Source organism: Lissotriton vulgaris, chromosome 12, assembly GCF_964263255.1.
Source record: "Lissotriton vulgaris chromosome 12, aLisVul1.2, whole genome shotgun sequence".
NCBI classification, from domain to species: domain Eukaryota; kingdom Metazoa; phylum Chordata; class Amphibia; order Caudata; family Salamandridae; genus Lissotriton; species Lissotriton vulgaris.
The window spans coordinates 433,782,350-433,803,189 of record NC_141700.1 but is presented as its reverse complement, the minus strand read 5'-3'; the positions used below and the strand labels follow the sequence as shown (position 1 = coordinate 433,803,189).

Here is a 20,840-nt window from a genome sequence, read left to right as displayed (position 1 = left end):
TTTCCTGAAATGATGAGCTAGGCCCAGTTCTTCCTGACTGACAGATCACGCTGAAAGAAGTTGTACCCTCACATGGTTGACTCATTCCTAAATGATACAGGGCTTTCTGAAAACAGCTTCCAATTTTGCTTGGCAGGTATAGTATTCCTCATTTTGCTCTGGTTACTGTTACATGTCTTTACTATTAGTCTAGTGTTGATCAGGAAGTTCAAATTCATGATTTCAGTTCACCACATGACAATGTAGAAATAGGTCTTAACATTAACTTCGGAAATGCGCGTCACTATAGAGGTTAGTGAAAATGACCTTTTTTGTTAAACGTGCAAAAAGGAGAAAAATTATGCTTATTTCTGCAGAAAGCTCCCATTCCTGTTCTTTCCCCACCAGGCCTCAATATTTTCCATTATTCCTTCCTTTCCCTTTTAATAAAAGAAATGACTTTTTGTAAATGGTGATATAATGATATCATTTGACTGCAGAACTTAACATGTGTAGTATGCTTCAAAATATATTTATTTCCTGCCTCACACCATATGACTTCATCATATTTAGATAGTCACCTCTGCCACATGCTTATAGTGAACAAATATATTGCTATAGGTTTGACTCATTATCTAGCCAGCATATGCTAGATATTAATGTTTCATTTTATAGAGCACCCCCTTGTTACACAATGGGACACTGGACAGCGAACAGTGTTGGCTTGCAAAGGCTCTCATGAGCACCTTCCTAAATGTATTTTTTCGTTATACGCTGTAGCAACATTCAAATAACATATCGACATGGACGTTTACTGTGGGAATCAAGAGAGACTACAAAAGATCACCAAAAGATCATTTCCTATTGGCTAGAGATGACCCAACATGCAGAGTTTACAACATGTATTGTGCTTTTCTATATGGTACATGTTTATAGCTAGAGAGGCAATGCATTCTATGCATATCTTCGCCCTTGCCATGCCCACTAGCACTTGACTGTGCTACTCTTGCTTGAAATTGCTGCTAGCTACTGCCAACGGTGATTTTCTGTTATTCTGATGCCTTTTTGGAGACTTTTCTCCATGCTAATCATAGCTACTGCAGTGATTAATTTCTTCCACCTATGTTAACGGGTGCTAATGCAGCTGTTAGGGAACTCAGCTGAGTTTCCATTATTACCCTTTATGGGGAGATCAACCTCTCATAGCTATTAGCCTGTTGCTCCAAATTTTCTCTAGCTCTTTTCCAAAGGAACTCTTTATGGGTTCTGGCTAGGATAAGTTTAGGTATTTAGATTAATATAGGGAATAATTCCTTTATGTAGCACGCGGTTATTTGCAAGCTAATTCTAACCAAATTTTTCTTGATACTTCTATAAACAGACTTATTTGACTAACCAAATAAAAAGACAAAAATGCAGACTAATCTCTAAAATAGAAACTAAAACTTTCAAAGCTTCACCAAAACCTCTCATCATTGACTAGACATTAAATACTATAAGTTGATGATTTGATTTATAAATGGATTTGGGTTGTGCTCCATCCTAACATAGCAGCAAATATTAATCGAAGAAAAAATTGGCGCGGAAACCTAAGATTCTCTTAGTAAGTTTGAAGGTGGAGCGGTTTAGAACATTATGAGATTTCCGCACTTGCAATAACATCCAAGTGTACACCACTGTGGATGACACTACAACAAATTTGGATACTTTGAGGAGTGTGCAAATTTGCAGACTAGAAGCATGGACTAATTTACCACTCTGTCGCTCTTCATCAGTTACAACTGAGGTGATAAAAATGGTGGTTAAAACACTGAGGGTCTGAACTAATAAGGAGCTCTGGCTCAATGCCATATTGGGTCTGTTGTAAAACAAGCTCCTTCAATCAACTCTAATGGGAGTTTTTCATCTATAGGAAGTTCTGGCTAAGATTCTGATTAACTGTTTCCAAACTGAAAAACACTGCTGTCAGGGTGTTTGGCAAACTTAGGATAAATAATCAGATTTTACAGTTCAGAAAACCCCCAAAACTGACTACACATGGATCAACAACATTTCTTTGAAGTAGTGCATCTAATCTACATAGCTTAATTGGATCAAACTCAACAATTTGTAAAAAGGCTTATATTAAAGACAGAATTTCACAGACTGTTAAAGTGTTTCCTCGGTTGAGAAGAACATGTTACTGACCTTCAGTAATGCTCTTCCTAGTATTGACTGTATCTAGCTGCAGCTTCCTCATCTTTTGAATATTCCTCAGGTGTTGGATGCAATCTGTAAGCTTTTCAGCAGTACCTTTGCATGTTGGAAGAAGGTGCTGTGTGACTCCACACACACCACCATTACTCTCTGGAAAGGACGTATGGAGCCTATATAAGCGCTACTCTCAAGTGCTGATGTCAGTTGCTTTCGATATTGTCCACACACCCAAATGCAGAGCCCCAAAAGCAAATTGGTGTGACCAGTGTGCAGACTTCTAGACTTAGGACTTTATTAATAGAGAGTGGCCAGTCACAGAATGGGGAGGATAGGTGGGTCACTGAGGAATATACGGCAAGACAGAGTCCATACCAGAAAACCCATTGTTGAGTTTCCACACCTTTTGAATAAATACCAAAGTAGTACCTATTTGGGGATGGCTCCGAGGATGGACTCAAACCAGAAAATCCTGCAGCACCAAGCGGGCAAAATCCTTCTCTCTGCAAACCGGATTATCCAGACAATAGTGTTTTGTGAACAGATGGAGGGATGCCCATGTAACCGCCTGGCAAATGGCTAGGACAGGGACTCTACTTTCCAACGCAGTGGTCGCAGCTTTGGCCCAGTAGAATGAGTATGCAGTCTTTCCAGAAGCTGCTTTTTAGCTAGTGCATAGCAGATCTTATTGCAAAGAACAATCCAGCAGGAAGTATTTCTCTTCCGTCTTGTCTTTTTTCGTTCCAGAAAACCCAGCAATTAGCTTATCATCCACCCAGTGTTCTTCGGTATGATCTATGTAAAAGGTCAGTGCTCTCTTGGGGTCCAAGCCATGGAGCCTCTCTTCCTACTTATAGGAGTGAGGAAGAGGATAAATTGTCAGCAGGTTGCTGGTGTGACTGGCATGAAATGGCATCAAGACTTTTGCTAAGAAGGATGCTCCCGTCCGTAGAGCAAGCTTGTCTGGAAAGAAGGTGGTGTACAGTGGGTTGACACAGACAGCCTGAAGATCATTCTCTTGCAGCACCAATGTAATGGCAATGATGAACACTATCCTGACTGCAAGAAACCATAAAGGATAGCTGTTAATTGGCTCAAATGGGGTGCACATAAGAAATGCAAGGACCGAGGTATGGTCCCACTGTAGCATGACAAAGGGAGAGGGAGGAACAATGAAGGCTGATCATGTAACTGCAGGAAAGCAAAGATATTGGAAAAGTACCCTTTTACTGTGCCCAGAGCAAAGTCTTGCCGGACTAGGACCAAAACAAATAACAGAGCTTCGCCTGGAGGAGGTCCATCAGGCGAGTGCCACACCAAGCACAAATTTGTCCCAATTAAAGGTATATATAATTTTTGTTGAGGGATGCCTGGGTGCCAAGATGACATCAAACCCCTTAGGTGGAAGGTCAAAACATTTCAGCTGTCACCACTCAATCTCCAAGGATGAATATAAAGATTGTGATGGCCCTAGTGAAGAACTTGGCCCACTGCTGTGACAGCTGAGGCAGCCTGATTGGAGGAAAGATGCTCAAGCCTAGATGTTCTGGATACCATACTCCCAATGACCGACCCGGAGCCACTAGGAATAATTTGACTCAATCTCTCCTGATGTTTTTGAGAACTCAAGTCAGGAGTAGTATTGCCAGAAAGGCATATAGAATGTTCTATTTCCACTTGAGACCAAACAAGTCTCAGTGTAAAGAGACGCCTTGGAAACTCCCACACACAGAATGAGTGACATTGCACATACTCAGCAGTGGTGAAGAGATAGAGCTTCTGGATACAATTGCCACTTGTGAGAAGTTGGTGATTGAGATTTTCCGCTCAGGCATTCAATGAGCCTGCCAGGTGGTTCACCATCAGGAAGATCCCTCTGTGACCCAGCCATTTCCAGAAGCACAAGGCCGCCTGGCACAGGGCCAGTAACCCCCACTCTGCCCAGATTGTGGCAGTACCAAATGGAAGTGGTGTTGTTTGAGAGCAACTTAATCAGCCTCCCCTTGGTAGAGGGAAGGCTTTTAATGGCAGGATGATGGCCCCCAGCTCCAGAAGGTTGATCTGGATCTTGGAATATGCCAGATACCAGAAGCCCCTGATCTCCACCCCACCCAGATGGACACCCCAACCCCAAAACGATGCATCGGTCACCATTGTCAGCTATGACCCAATTGGTGGTCCAGTTACCACCACATTAGATCATTTGCCATTTCCTCTCAAATCTGAACGTGGTCAGAAAGGTCTTCTTGCTGTTGGGTCAACTGAGACTTCAGATCCTACTGCAGAGCCTGCATATGCCGCCAGGCATTCACTACCAGCAGGCATGAAACCAAACAATGTCCAGAATGGCTACAACTAAGTGTCTAATAAGGAGTCAGGTGTGACCTAGACACATTGATAGTGAGCCCCCAAACATGACAGAACGTTCTCAGTAGTCTGGAGGCGGTTGATGACTGTCTGGGGCGAGCCCACCTTTAACAGACGCCATCTTTCTTCGGAACCAGAAATTAGCAGGAATAACAACCACACCCTACTTCTGTTGCTGGCATAATGTCAACAGCCTCTTTGTCCAAAAGGGCTTGCACTTCCTGCCTCAAAATGGAGAGATGGTCCTAATATTCTATCTCGATGAAGACCGGCCTCTGAAACTTCTTTGGGGACTCCTGGAATCGAAAGGGGACCAGGACTGGGCCTTAAACTGTTCTCGATGCAGATGCTTCTTGTTGTTGGTTATGTAAAGCTTAGCCTCACAGTCCCAAATGGTCTTGGAGTTCATTGATGCGCAGTCACTACAGGCCTCTGATTTGTGATACAATCCCAGGTAAAAAAGGTACATGTGATGGGGATCCGTTACAGATCTTTGTTTGCGAAAGTCTGTGCAGGGCTTAAAAACGGTTGTTTTTGGATTAACATTTCTTGCACTCAGAGGCTTACCTCAATATTTCCTGGCAAAATTTTCAAAGACAAGAGAAAGCACCATATTGGCATCTGGTGGCATGGATAGAAAGGAACCGATATCAGCATGCAGGAGTGGCACCTATATAGGCTCTGCACACCATTTTTGAAACTGCATCTGTGTCAAGCAACACAGAGTCACCTACCAGTGCACAGAGGCACTGCTGAAAACGTTCTGTATCCAGTCTAACGCCTGGGGAACATTCAAAAGATGCGGGATCTGCAGCTAGAATTCTCTCAAATATGGATTTGTGAATTAGAAAGCATGGTAACCATCTAATCTTTAGAGATGTTTTTAACGTTCTCCTCGTTGTCATGTCTCCAGCCCTTCCTCAGTCCAAAAGGTGTATTTATCTTTCATTCACCTTGCATGTTTTGTATCACTAACTATCACTGCTTACTGGCTGCTAAACATCATCTTACCTTGTGTGCGGTAGTAGGTGAATGTATTTCCAGTAGTAACCCAAAGAAAGGCAAGAACACCTTGTTGAATCCCACTTTCATCCATGATCCTGTACCAGATACCAGTACCCATGCTTACTAATATTTCTAGCAGATGTTACTGCTCACCAATGGTATGCATGTTTTAGACCTCACACAGCTGGGTTGCATGCAGGGATGTAGGTGTTATGGGTTGGTCTAAGTGTTGTAACTGTTCAGAAGAAAATTTGAGGGCCCTGCTCCATTCTTGTATTGATGCATGCTAAAATATTAGTTGGCTTTTGATGTTTTTTTCATTTTAATTGTGACTGTAACTACTGTTCATGTTATTGCTTTGTATGCAGGCTCCAAACATTGCTGGTCTATGCTGCAACAGGAGGCTGTTCAAGTCCTGGTGAGCTTCAGCGGGATTTTCACATGCTCCTTTCCATGGGATTGGTATAGGCGGATTTATCCTTTAAATCTTATTTTACAACTCTAGATCTGTTTCAAATTCATAGTGACTGTCACATCCTATCTAAGTTCCTATTATTCATGGTGATCTCCTCTGAGTGCATCGTCCCTCTACAAGTTCCTAGTATGAACTAATTTGGACCCCTTATTTCATTGGTGAATATCTTACAGACGGCTGCAAAAGCAGTATGTTATGTTAAACTATTTCTAAAGCGCTTGAATACCCTATTGTGTCTTGGAGCTAGCTTTGATACAGGAGAAGAAACATGCATGAGGAACAGCAGGACTAGCAAGTACTAAAAAAACAAGTTATTAAGAGCTTCCTGAAGTACAAATTGATCCCTTCTCATCCAGCCCTGCTACCTTTGGAGAACAGCCCTACCAGGAGGAGGTCAAATTACTTTTCATGCTAGGCCTCTGGGCAGCAGTGTTCTGAAAGGTTAATTCCCCCGTAGCCAAGGCTAGCACCTTTAGCAAATGTCATATTTCAGAGATTGCCCCAACAAACAATACTAGTTGTACAACAGGTCTATGTGTTGTCACTCCACAGCATTATTACCTGCACATGCTAAACAATAACTATTTCCAACTTACAAACAGTAAGTTTGTAAGGACACACAAAATTTCATTTGACACCCCAAATTATCAGAAAAATATATAAAACCACTCACGGAAATGCAGGGGGATCAAAAATAGACTTAATAGCACCGGCGTAGATGGATAATATGGATATTATGACACAGGCCAGAAAAAGGGAAGCAAATTTGTTGACGTATTTCACGCCCACAAACACAACCACGGTCATGAAGAGGAGAAATATGGTCCCATAAACCCGCATGTTGTTCAGGTTGGCGCTGGTTTGTTCGTGGACATTGGCAGAATGGAAAATTGCTGCTGCCGGTGCAATGTACACCTGAAAAGGCAAGGACATTGTTGAACACATAATGAAAGCATTACACAAGTGATCGCCAAGTCACACATATGTGTGGGGTTGCTTTTACTTTTTTAATATTGAGTAAGCAGAGGTGAATACAGTGTCAGTTTTGCTGTTTTAGTAAAATCCACTTCAATCTACCAGTGCTTAAAAAGGCGAACTGCTGCCCAAAACCAATGCCAGCCCATGCAGTTTTCTATTCTTGAACTGAGAATTGCAAGCTGACGTGTTAGAGGTTGCTTTTATTCATTTCAGGTTGGCTTGGATGGTATTGGACCAATCTAAAGCTCTAATACTGTGCCTGGAGTGGTAAAAGGCTTTGGCCATTGTACAGCTCTGCATGGATAGCACTGTGCTAATCCAATGCTTAAAAGCTTAACTGTACAAATGGTAAAAGACTTTGTCCCTTTCTAGCTCGGCATGGATGTCACTGTGCTAATCGTATGCTTAAAGACTTTGATAGAAAAGCAGACATTTGAGGTGAGCAAATTTAGTGTCGCTGGTGTTGAGGGTGCTCTATAAAGGAGCTGCTTTCCACCAAAACTTGAGGACGGCCCATAATTCTCTGCTTTTTTTTTGCATAATTTATGTGGCAATCTATGCCTGAAAGGGTATATATATATATATATATATATATATATATACACACACACATATATATATACACACATATATATATACATATACATATATATATATACACATATATACATCCTGATTCCACTCTCAACGCCAACATCCATACGGCGTCCACAAAAAAGGATAGAGACAGACTCTTTTCACATTCAGCAGCCTCTGAGATTCTTTATTTTTTCAGTTATTTCAAGTGCATTACCGTGCCTAACCAAACGCGTTTTGGCGTATAAAATGAACAAAACCTTGCTTCTCCAGTTGAGACTAGATTCGCACTTTACTGAATGAATCTTTTGGGCTTATCTGCATGTGGGTCTCTGCATTTGAGATCACGCCCATAGAGGTTGGACTCTATTGGCTGAAAGACCATAACTGCAGGAGGACCCAAAATAAACAGATGCACTTTGGTACAAATGCAACATCTTGCATCAAGTATCTTTGAGGAATACAAAGGCGGGATTAAGTGAAAGCTTCAATCATTCTCAACCAATAGGTATCTGATTTATATAAATGTTGGGTCACTGCAGGGGGTAGACTTACAGTGAGCAAACAACGATGAACTGAAAGGGGGCTTGAGTAAATAGAAATTAGATAAACTCAAGCATTCCCTCTATCACTTTTTTTGTTTTACCTTGTCAAACTATCTTGTCTTTGTAAAAAAATAGTCCTTTTATGTTTTACTCTCCCCAGTTTTGGAGGTGGGGGGGATAAGGTACACACATACTCATTGGCTCAAATACACTAAGGGCACAATTCATGCAAAATCATAAAAAATAGATAAACAAGATATTTGTTCCTATACTTTTCCTCCAACATTGGAGTAAATACTGGATTTCTTTGAAATTCACAAAGGTTTCCAAGAGTATGTCTGGCAAGCTGCCTAAACGTGCCTGGAAAGTTGCCCGAGATGGACTTTCCTAGGAGTACTCTTGCAACATTTTCCTTTTTTCCCCAAAGGCAGAAGCTTTTACACATACTTCATAATGCATAGCATACATTTACACACAGGGGCAAGTGTCTCGCATTAGTACAATTGTATTTGACACACTTTGTTTCTCCGTTGTACACACCTCCACTATTTTTGGGGGGTGTTCCTGTCCCATTCCCACCCAGGAAGGCAAGGTCCTCCAGTCCATTACCAGAATTAGAGCAAGTTTGTTTGCGGATGCTCTAAACGTTTCTTGGGCATTCTCATAACCGATATGTAACACCCACTTATCTAACAGTATCTGTGACAGCCCGATTATCTCACAGTATCTGTGAATACACTTTTTTAGGAGTGTAAAACTAGGTTGTGTAAGTTATAAATAACCACCTGCAGTTAAAGTTGGACTTACAGGCGCAAATAGCATTCTGAATCGGGCCCAGAGTTTCAACTCCAACCTGGACCTACAACATTGTTTGCAACTTGGCATAATAAAGAGGCCATGCCGCATATCTAGATTTGCAAGAGCACTGACAGGAACTGCACAGTTAACTAAGTCGACTTTAATGCAGAAAACAAATAGTTCAGAAACAAAGGCAGAGTGAGAATTTAGTAGTCTCAAGAGCGCTCCTTGGCTAAGTGGTGAGTCTTGTCCAGTCAATGGCCGAGAAAGGAGAAGGACCGCAGGTTGCGCGTGCAGATGTTACTGGCTAACATAGAGAGGGATTATGCTAAAGTAAAACGCATATGTGAAGGCTTCACGCGTTTCCCACAAAAATCAATAAGGACTATGGAGGATTACTTACTAGTAAAATCTCAATGGCGCCAAGAATGTACATAGCGCCTGCAAACGTTGTTCCCAGGTAGAAGCACAGGCCCACAGCACCTCCAAACTCTGGCCCCAGAGACCGAGAGATCATGAAATAGGAGCCTCCAGCTAAGGAAACGAAACAGAGATTAGTGTATGTGCATCAGAACATGTGCCAGACAAAATGCTGTGTTTACGTATCATGATAGTCATACGAGGCCCCACCCTGAAGGATCACTAACTCTTTAGCAAAAGATTCTGCAAGATATGTGTTCAGCAGGCAAAGTTACGCAACCACATGAATACTGCACATTTTACAAACTTTATATCTCACCCACTCATTGTGAAAGCTCACCAGTGCTTTGCTTTCATCACTACTCTTCAGGTTGCTAGAAAATTGTACGATTGGAACATGCGTAGCCAGCCACTTTGTTCAGTAACTTTCACACCAAATGCGTCAGTGATTCACTGGTGTCAGAAAAATCACCCCTCCCTTCAGTAAACTGAAATAACTTTTGCCCACATTCTGTTTTCAAGGGCTGGATGCATGTGTGACATCAGTTCTTGAAGTGTCCTTAATGTGTAGCATTACTAGGGATTCTAACTTACGCCGCTGCATAGGGGTGCCCTTCATAAGTTATACACCTAGTTTTATACTCACCCCCCCCCTCCAATTCATCCCCAAATAGAGCCTGTATTACTCCTTCTCGTTACATCAGAACCTACATTTACCACCATCTTGTGACTCTAGTGCCCATGTCATCAATTTACACGTGCAGGTCTCAAGAGCTCGATGTCCACCCACTCAGGTCAAGTGACCACAAGATCATACAACAGTGTTGTATACCTGCGTCAATAAAAATGTATAATAGTCCATGTACCGTTCTCTGAACAATGCATGACTGAGTCAGAACTAGAAACGGTTACACATAGGCTCACGTGCATTATAATGTGGATGGCCTTAAGCCAATGCACCCAAGGCATCCGAAGGGATGTATATTTAATACATTTAGCGCCTAGATTCCCTCTTTTAGTAACTGACCTTTCCACATAGCACAGTATAGCAACTCTTCACTATAATCAAACCCTCGTGTCTTCAGACCCGGCCACCTTCCTAGGTTTAAAATCGTTCGCTTTTTTAAATACATTTTATTTATCTGAATGTCATCGTTCTCTCCAATGTTTAAGATTTGTGGCCTTATTGCCTGATCAAAACAAAAAGCTAGACATTCTGATCGTGATTCACAGACTCAGGAGTTGTGGAATTTAACAATTACAAGTGGACTTAAATATCATTGAAAATGTAGGGATAGGACTTGGTCAAAAAGCGTTTCAGTGTGGGTGACTCTGCAGAAGGAGGGGAACACCCACTAATTTGTGGGTATTCATACACCTCTTTCATTGGAGTTTCCATCACACAAAAGCATGAAGATTTACTCCTGTGAAAGAAACGAGAAGGTTGCTTTCCATGGTGGTAAAGGGATCACCACCGTTTGTGAAGGTGATTCCAGGCAAGGAGATTCTGCGCAGGCAAAATAATTTTCCCTTTGGAGAACAACATAGTATGCATGACTTCGGGTGCAGGTTAGGGTGTGGAGAAAGTCTTAGAAAGGGACAGTTTTAGATTTGCACAACTACTATTGAGATGTTATCAATTATGCCATCAGTGATGTCACGGATACTCATTTCAGAGGTCATCAGTGATCGATCTCACGTCGGAGATCATGAGCAGAGCATGCGTTAAAATTAGTGCGACCCACCATAATTGGTGATATATAGTGAGAGATTTTGCATAGTACCTATGAAGTCACTTAAAGAGTTTTGTTTCAGGGAATTTCTGATAGTATTTTGAGAAAAAATAAAGTCATAAGAGGAAAGGTAGCTAACAGTTTTTGTAGGGATACATTTTTAATGGCATGTTTCATCAAGCTCCCATGTTGGTGCAATTTACTGCACATAGCCGGGGTGCCTTGGGGCGTGTACCCATTTCGAGTTTGGTCAACCCATGCTGTGCATAGCCTTGTGTCAGAGGCGGCACCCATCTTCCATATGGCTGTGTGTAGCAGAGGTTGACCAGAGAGCATGACTGAATGCCTGGCTTTATGCCCACGTCCTTCAGGCCAAGCACTACTGCTGTGCATAGACTTTTCCGTGCACAGCAGGGGACGGCCACATGGCTTGGCCTTTGAGCAGGCCTATAAACAGACATGTTTTGTCATAGGCGATTGTGCTGTGCAGCAGGAAGTGACATGATGTCAGTCCTACAGACATGCACTGTGCCAGGCGCTCACCTGGGCATAATCCATTGGACATGGCGAGCAGCCATTCTGAAATGACATACACAGAGTTCCATCCTTCCACTTCCCAAAGTAGAGTTGGGCACAAAACCTACAACAGACTCTGAGCCCACCCACATCTACAGGGCATGTTTTTCTGCAGCATGCATCAGCTTTCTGATGGGAGATTTTTGGTGGTATGCACGTCAGCTGGCCCTGGTTCCAACCTCAGCACTCAGCCCAGTCCCTCCCAAACTAGCTGCGCATAGCTTTCGAACATATGTTGCTGCCTCTTGGCATAGGTTCTGGCCTACAGCAAACTACAAAGGGGTTGCAAGGAAATTTACATTTCTTCTCAATTTTGTCGCTGCATGACAATCTACAGGATTGGGCAGACCATTAGCAAGTCAAACTGAAATCTGGCATCTCTGGTACCATGCAAATCCCTCAAATGGCACAAACATCATTAGATATCCAGAGCTTTTATAAACCCTCTATTATTATCTGTGCACAAAACTCAAGATTCTGGCTTTGGTTTTAACGTGGTAACTGCCTGCCAAATTACATACAGGTTCATCAAACGGCGCCTAAAGTATTAGCCAATCCATACCTTTTTGAACGCTCCTTAAGTCCTAACCCCAGAGTCACTGCCACTGCCTCTAGAAGGCCCAAGCATCACCAGAGCACATCAGTTTTTAGAAGCATATCTTATAGTCATAGGTTCCTGGACTTGTGGCAGGGATAATGCTCCCGTTCAATTGCTCATTTAAGTTTAGTTATTGTTTCTGCTGCTGCTGCAAAAGGAGAACAGTAGAGTTTGGGACCGTTTTAGCTCCCACAAACGCCCTGCCATGAGGGCATGCACAAGCACATAAGTTAAGACTGAAAGATAAGTCAAGTGGGACTGCCCTACACCTGACACCCCAACTCCTCAATTGCACACTTACTTGCTTTGGTGAGGTTATTTTATCAGGTGACACAACTAATCGTAAAGCTAAAAACGCAAAGCGTCGGCAGACATATATGTTCTTTTAGCCATAAGACAAAGTAAAAAAACTAACGCAGGTGTAAAGGAAGCAATACATGTAAAAAAGAATTACCTGGAACAACACCGTTTGTTGCAATGGCGCTCATCGATATGGCTGTTAGCAGAGTCTAGGAGAGAGAATGGACGGGTTGTGAGTAACTGGGTAAACCGAGGCAAGAGAGAAGACAAACAGGGCAGAAAACAAGCAAGATTGACACCAAGTGAACGGCAAGAACGTGTATGTATTGACGATCATTCACAGAACACTGCACACCTCGAATAAAGAGAACATCGTTGGCCTAAAAATGCATTTTAAAATTCTACCAAAAGGGTTGCCCATAACTGTTCTTTGCCCATCTTCACATTCCCTAAACGTGTCAAGCAGGTACTGCATTCTTGAAAGGTTTCGTACCCAAAAATAGCTAAGATTGGCCATGTTTCAGGTGTATTTATGAGCATAACGATATCGTCACTGGAAATGACATATGACCCTAGCATCACCGGAAATTACATCACGTTACATACACCAAGATGCTGTTCCAGCTAAAAGTGCCAAAGTATGCTGCACACCTCGTGGCAGTTAGACCAGATTCTCCTTTGTCGCCAGAGATAACCTGTTTTATAGACTTTTCTTTTTTGTTTAACAAAGCACGGTCTTCAGAGGTGCTCTCCAAATCAAATCGGATTAAGACAAAAGCTCCCAGAAAGAATTACGTGGCTATATTAAAAGCTCACAATTGCCATACGTGGTCCAAGCTACACACTGTGCTTCTAGTCTTTTTAGCAGCGTTTTCTTTATATATGACTTTGTATGATTTAGGATTAACATATATTCAGATAGATACATTTCATTTCCTAAATGTAATTTCTGTAAACAAATATTGCACTTCTGATCATTTGAGAAGCTTTTTCTTTGCATGTTAGTTGCTTTTAAATTAAAGTAGGCCGACTCCTACTTCCTAAACATGGTTTCCATAACTAACATTTTCAAAATATATGTATTTGATTCTATTTCCCATGTATATAAAAGTAAGGGGAAATGCTGTTCAAAAGTTGACTGTGAAAAAGATATTTTGTGTTAAGGCAACTACAAACCAATGTACAATTGAGCCTCCCTTCTTTTAGAAGCAGTTGAAAATGTAGATGCCCACCACAACATATAATCGAACCATATTTTGGAAAGAAAATAACGACTATCCATCCTACAAGCCGTTGCAATGTAAACCAAAGACTGAAATCAGGCAAAATTTCTGAAAAAGATCGCATGCCTCAGAAATATAATCCAGGAAGCTAGATCAAGATCAGATAGAAACATGTTTTTTATTTTTGTTAAATTACATGGGAATTTAATGGAAGTGTGCATAGTACCGTGTGAGCCCGCCACTAGCATGGCATAGTGCTCACTAACTGCCAACAGAAATTACTAGCAGACTGATATGTTCAGTTGGAGAGATATGTGCTTATAGTATGTGGGAAGAGTTCGGTGAGGACCAAGAGTTCTTGAATATGTGGTGCCATTTAAAATAGTTATTGGAATTCTTTGCATAAAAGTGGAGAGCAAAAATGTCTACTGCAGCTTTTCCGTATTTAATAAATGTATGATGGATTTTGGAAATATTTCTTCACATATTTTGCCCTGCAGACCATCATCTTGTTGTTCCCCATCCCGTAAAAGCAGCTCGATCAATGCACATCATTCTTGACCTACAGCACCATTCCTATGCTTGTCCAGAAGCAATCAATCAATCAATCATGACATTTGTATAGCGCGCTACTCACCCGGAAGGGTCTCAAGGCGCTGGTGGAGAGGGGTCCGTTACTGCTCGAAAAGCCAGGTCTTGAGTTGCTTCCTGAAGGAGAGATGGTCCTGGGTAAGCCGAAGGTGGATGGGGAGGGTCGATCATAGCTGGCGGGTGGGCGCGTAGAAGGTCAGGCGGTTGTTGAGGTACTTGGGGCCCAGGTCGTGGAGGGCCTTGTATGCGTGGGTGAGGAGTCTGAACGTGATCCTCTTGCTGACGGGGAGCCGGTGCAGGTCTCTCAGGTGGCCGGATATGTGGCTGTGTCGGGGGGTGTCCAGGAGGAGTCGTGCGTAGGCGTTCTGGATGCGCTGGAGTCTTTTCAGAAGTTTGGCTGTGGTTCCGGTGTAGAGGGTGTTTCCGTAGTCCAGGCAGCTGGTGACGAGTGCCTGGGTGACCGTCTTTTTACTGGTTTCGGTGGGGATCCATCTAAAGATCTTTCGGAGCAGGCGCAGGGTGTTGATGCACGATGATGAGACGGTGTTGACTTCTCTGGTCATCGAGAGGGAGGAGTCCAGGATGAAGCCCAGGTTGCGTGAGTGGTCTGTTGGTTTGGGGGTGGTGCCCAGGGCGGGGTGCCACCAGGAGTCGTCCCAGGCGGCGGGCGATGACCCCAGGATGAGGACTTCCGTCTTGTCTGAGTTCAGTTTCAGGCAGCTGTTCTTCATCCACTCAGCGACGACTTTCATCCCTATGTGTAGGCTGGTTCTGGCGGCGGTGGGGTCGTTGGTGAGGGAGAGGATCAGTTGGGTGTCGTCGGCGTAGGAGATGATGTTGAGGTTGTGTTGGCGTGCGATGGCTGCGAGGGGGGCTCATGTAGACATTGAAGAGGGTGGGGCTGAGCGATGATCCCTGTGGAACGCCGCAGATGACTTCGGTGGCCTCGGATCTGAACGGGGGGAAGCGGACTCTCTGGGTTCTTCCGGTGAGGAACGAGATGATCCACTCCAGTGCCTTCTCTTGGATTCCGATGTTGCTGAGGCACTGCACTAGGGTAAGGTGGCAGACCATGTTGAACGCTGCGGAGAGGTCCAGGAGGATGAGGGCCGCTATCTCCCAGTTGTCGAGCAGGGATCTGATGTCGTCAGTGGCTGCGATGAGGGCGGTCTCGGTGCTTTGGCTGGCTGGGAAACCGGACTGTGAGTGGTCGAGGGATCAGTTCGTCTCGAGGAAGGCGGCCAGCTGTCTGTTGACGGTCTTCTCGATGACTTTGGCAAAAAAAAGAGAGGAGCGAGATGGGGCGGAAGTTCTTGAGGTCAGTGGGGTCCGCTGTTGGTTTCTTCAGGAGGGCGCTGAGCTCGGCGTGCTTCCAGATCTCCGGGAAGGTGGCGGAGTTGAAGGAGGAGTTGATGATGTCCCGGAGTTGGGGTGTGATGATGGAGTCGGCTCAGTTGAAGACGTGGTGGGGGCAGGGGATGGTTGGGGATCTGGAGTGGCTGGTGTTCATCTTGCGGGTGGTGTCTTCGGTGCTGACCGGGGTCCAGGCGCAGAGGGTGGTGGTGGGGGCGTTGGTGGTTGGGTGCGTGATTGGTGCACTGAAACTGCTGTGTATTTCGGCGATCTTGCGGTGGAAGCAGAGTGATAAGTAGCTCTGCCAGTGTGCCTCAGTCCTGACCGGCCACAACAAACACCAAGATGATTGAAGGTATGCTTGAATTAATATCCGGTACTGTAGAATGCATGGGATTGAATTCAAACCCCTCAGTTGTTTGCCTACTATGTCACTCCAGTGAATAGCCATATGCAAAACAGTACTGGTCCTTTTCCGGTACAAACAGTCCAGTCCAACTTTTGACCAGATTTAAATTAGATCGAAACACAAGCAACCCCACACCAGTATTTCCTTTCTCTGGTATAGCTTGGGTCCGGTGGCACAGCGAGCATGTCACCCACATCAGGGCATACCCATCACAAGTGGGGATTTCTACTGCAACGAACAACAAAGTGACTGAATGGGGCCCTGGGCGATCACCAGTGTCCGAGATTAATTTAAGTATTAGTTCCATCATAAGTGAATTTAAGTTCTAATTAACATTAATGATGCCTAAAGTTCTGACTTATAACTGAAAATGCAAGCTAGGCCTATTGGTTTTGCCAGTTATCTGCTGAGACTACACCCTAAGTGCAGTTCGATTTAGATTATGTGGTTGCAATCATAGCCAGATCTGAGCATCACTAGAACAATTTCAATTGAAAACTGCATTTAAAGCAATGATGGCAAATGCTACAAATCCACCGACTACACAAATTACATAAAATGCCTCATCTGCTAGCATGAAAAGGCCACGTACTGAGTGAAAGATAATATGCGTGTCACAGTGACATTTTGATTTTGACGAAGTTGTTTATTCCGGTTTAAAGGCCCAAACAAGGAAATGAATGCTTCCCCCTTCTGCCATCAAACAGGCAATAGACATTTTTATTTCCGTAGAATGTTACGAAAAAGCACATTCACTTTTGATTTTACCAGCCACTTTACACAATTATCTCTCGAGCTCCTGTAAGAATCCAAAGATAAATAATATATAAAAAAAATTGGAGATTTATTGTAGAGAGCACAGTACAGCAGGTATCGCCTTCACAGCCAACCAAAGGTACTATTACATGGAACCTAGGATGAAATCATCCATGGTAACAGAATACAGTTAGGTTTGAGGAGGAACAAGTAGTAAGCAAAGTATTAACGTAACAGTAACACATAGTAATGCAAAAAACATTAGAAATTATGTAATGTGCAAGATATCTTATCCCCTAAAAGAAAAATGAAGCATGACAAACAAACTAAACAGAGTCCTTATATCTAGCAGGAGAGTTAATGACCCTATTGCTGATTTTCACTCTAGATGCTACAGAAGTGTTATCAGACAAACTCTGATCAGGAACAACTCTTGATGTGTCCAAATTGTTTCTCAACGAAAATCTTTGTTTGCAACTCGGGGAATTGGAAAGAAGAAGAATTATCTTGACATTTTACTACACGGCTCACATTCCAAACTTTTCCATCATTGGTAGCAATACTATTTAAACTAACTTTAACAATTTTGCGAATGGGACCATATTTTGAAAAACCTTTTGGAACAAAACCAGGTTTTTGTATATTCACCAAATCTCCCACAACAAAGTTAGGAAGTTTAACTTTGTGTACTGCATCATAGTAAATCTTCATTTTGTACTGATAATGTTTGACTCTCAATGAAGTACTGTAGCTATCAGCTGGCTTAGAATCATGAATCTTTTCATTAATCCACCAGGGACACAGTTTAGAAACAGGCTCTCGGCCTCTCAACAGACGAAACGGACTAAGTTCTGTAACTGAATGGGGTGTAATCATGTACATCCATAAATTTTCACGTAATACAGGCTTCCACTCACCTCCACTCTTCCTTGCCCATTCCACACATTCCTTGAGTACTCGATTGAACCTTTCAACTTGACCATTTCCCTGTGGTTCGTATAAAGGTATAGTGATATGTCTTATATCACAAGAACAAAGAAATTCCTCCAAATCATAGGATTTTAATTGTACACCATTGTCTGTAATTAAAGTCTCAGGACTACCTTCTCGTGGAAAAACTTCTCTGAAAAACTCTACAATCACTTGAGAAGTGGCATGGGAAACAAATCTAACTCCCGGCCACTTTGAATGGTAATCAATCAAAACAAGGGCAAAACGTGCATCTTGGGGTAAACAATAAAATGGACCTGATATGTCAAATGCCAATTTGTGCCAAGGGTTTTCTGGCCAAGCTATAGGTATCAGAGGTGCAGGATGAGTTTTTAACATTTTATCACTATTTACACAAAGAGAACAGTCCCTCACAACTCTATCAATCATCTTGTCCATACTAGGCCACCAAAAACTGGATCTTATGAGTCTTTTCATAGAAGACATACCGATGTGACTCTCATGAGCAAGTTTGAGAATGATGTCTTGCATATGATCAGGAGGAACACACTTGCCACACTAAAAATAATTCCATTGTCAAGTTCCAAATCATTAGATACTTGATGAAAAGACTTCAACTCTGGAGGTATAAGATTCACTCTAGGCCAACCTTTTTGAATGTAATCTTTCAACAAATCCCAATTCCTATCACCATCAGTACTATTTCTCCAATCATCTTCAGGAATAGCAGCAAATTCCCTGGCTACAAAAGTCTCCTAGAGAAGCAACAATTCCTACATCATCTCCCTCATTGTCTCCACTTTCCAAATTACAGGGCAATCTAGACAGACAATCAGCTGTCACATTTCTTTTCCCAGGAACATATACTACAGAAAAATTATACTCTTGTAACCTAGACATCAACCTTCCAATCCGTGCAGTGGCATTTCTCCCTCCAACTGGGGCAAGTATAGCAACTAAAGGTTTGTGATCCGTTCTTAAGAGGAAACGACTACCCCACAAAAAAATTCTAAAATGCTCTATTTCCCAAACACATCCTAAAAGTTATTTTTCAATAACCGAGTACTTTCTTTCCGTCTCATTCAGTGTGTGAGAACCAAACGCTACACACCACTCATCACTGCCACTCTTTTGAAACAACACTCCACCAAGGCCATACTCACTGGCGTCCACAGTAACAATATACAGCTTATTGACACAAAAGGGCTTCAAGGTAGGAGCATTAGCAATTTCATTTTTTATCAGCTGAAACGCAGATTCTTGCCTATCACCCCCATCTGAACTCTACTTTTTATCTCATTAATTCTCTTAAGGGTTCCATCTTTGTGGCAAAACTTCTGATGAACTTACTGTAGTACTCACATAATCCTGTAAAAGATAACAATTTGTCCTTATTGTCTAGAGGTGGAGCCTTCACAATGGCATCTACAAGAGATTTCTTAGGAATAACTCCATCTCCATAAAGAGTATGACCTAAATACTCATTCTTGTCACAAAACATTTTACATTTGTTATCCTTGAGGGTAAGCTCATGCAACTCCAAACGCCTACAAACTTCCCTCACATGCTTTTTAGGACGATCATTATTCGGGGAGAAAACAAGAATATCATCTTGGATACACTTAACATAATTCTCAAGATCTTTAACCCCTTCCATGCTGGTGACGAACCCCAGCCGTCACGCTCCACGGTGCTCGTGTGCTGATGGCGGCTGGGGTTCGTCACGGCCCGCCCCTGTTTGTCCGGCGGCCGCACACGGGGGAAATCGCGGCCGCACGGAAGGGGTAAAATATGTTGTGCATAGCACGTTGGAAAACTGACGCCGTGGAGACTAGCCCAAACAGCATTCTCTTGTACTGAAACAACCCTTCTGGTGTAAGAAAGGCAGTCAAATGCTTAGAATCTTCAGTTACCATAATTTGGTGGTACGCCGATCGCAAATCAAAAGTCAATAAAACTTTTGCTCCCTCCAGCATACATACAACCTCTTTGATTTTAGGAAGAGGATGACAGTCAACAATCAAATTGGCATTCAAAGCCCTCAAATCCACACACAACCTCAAACTTTGGTCTGATTTCCGAGCCAAAACAATGGGAGAAACCCATTCAGAAGATTCAATCTCTTCAATGATGTCCTCTTCTATCAATTTTTGCAATAACATTTTGAGATCTTTTCTAACATAGATTGGTACATTTCTTAGTTTCTGTTTAACTGGAACAGACCCCTTCTTAAGGTTAATTTGATGTTGAAAATTATTGAGTTTACCGAAATCTTTAGAAAAACCTTTGGGAAAAGACTCAACAATTTCATGAGACTTGTCACAAACATCAATCACACCTCTAATGACATTAGATTCATGACATTTTCCCTAGATGACCATAACAAGGTCAGGATTTCTAGGATTGACCATAATACCTAGACTCCACTGATCTCTCCATCCAAGTACATTCACTCCTTAAACAGCAAATACAATGTAACAAAAGCAACTTGACCCTTGAAATGCATATATACTTCAACATAACCGTCCATGTCAATAACATAACCATCAAAAGCTTTGGCAATAATATCAGATTTTTTGAGATCATGCAAGGTAATAATATCTTTGAATACTTGACAGAAGTACTCTTTGGTAATTATGGTCCAAGGTGACCCAGAATCTGCCATAAGCTTAAGAGATACTCCCAAAACGTGTACATTACAATCTGGTTGTTTCAACAGTGTAGGAGTTTCCTTGCTCCCCACATTCAGTAATAGATATTACAATCCCTCTCTCAAACTCTTCATTTTCGCAAGTATCATCATTATTTAAACATGAAATTCTTTCTCTACTACTAATATTTGTGGTGTAGGAATTTGTGTAACTAGTGGAAACATTCTTACACATGTTGGCAAAGTGTCCACGTTTACCAAATTTTTTACATTCTCTTCCAGAGCAGGGCATCTTGGAAAGGAAGCAGCATGACTTGTGTTGCCACACCTAAAACAATGAAAATCCAGTTTCTTAACACTCCGT

At 42.5% G+C, this 20,840-nt stretch overlaps 1 protein-coding gene across 1 annotated transcript in view; it reads right to left on the bottom strand.

Moving 5' to 3' along the window:
- SLC12A4 (solute carrier family 12 member 4) overlaps positions 1-20,840 on the bottom strand; it is a 533,265-nt gene that overhangs the window by 264,162 nt on the left and 248,263 nt on the right. Inside the window, exons 5-7 of the mRNA XM_086945194.1 lie at positions 12,698-12,752; positions 9,320-9,450; positions 6,693-6,934 (exon numbers count right to left, since the gene is read on the bottom strand). Of these exons, the coding sequence (XP_086801320.1) occupies positions 6,693-6,934; positions 9,320-9,450; positions 12,698-12,752 (428 nt within the window). The remainder of the gene's footprint in view (positions 1-6,692; positions 6,935-9,319; positions 9,451-12,697; positions 12,753-20,840) is intronic.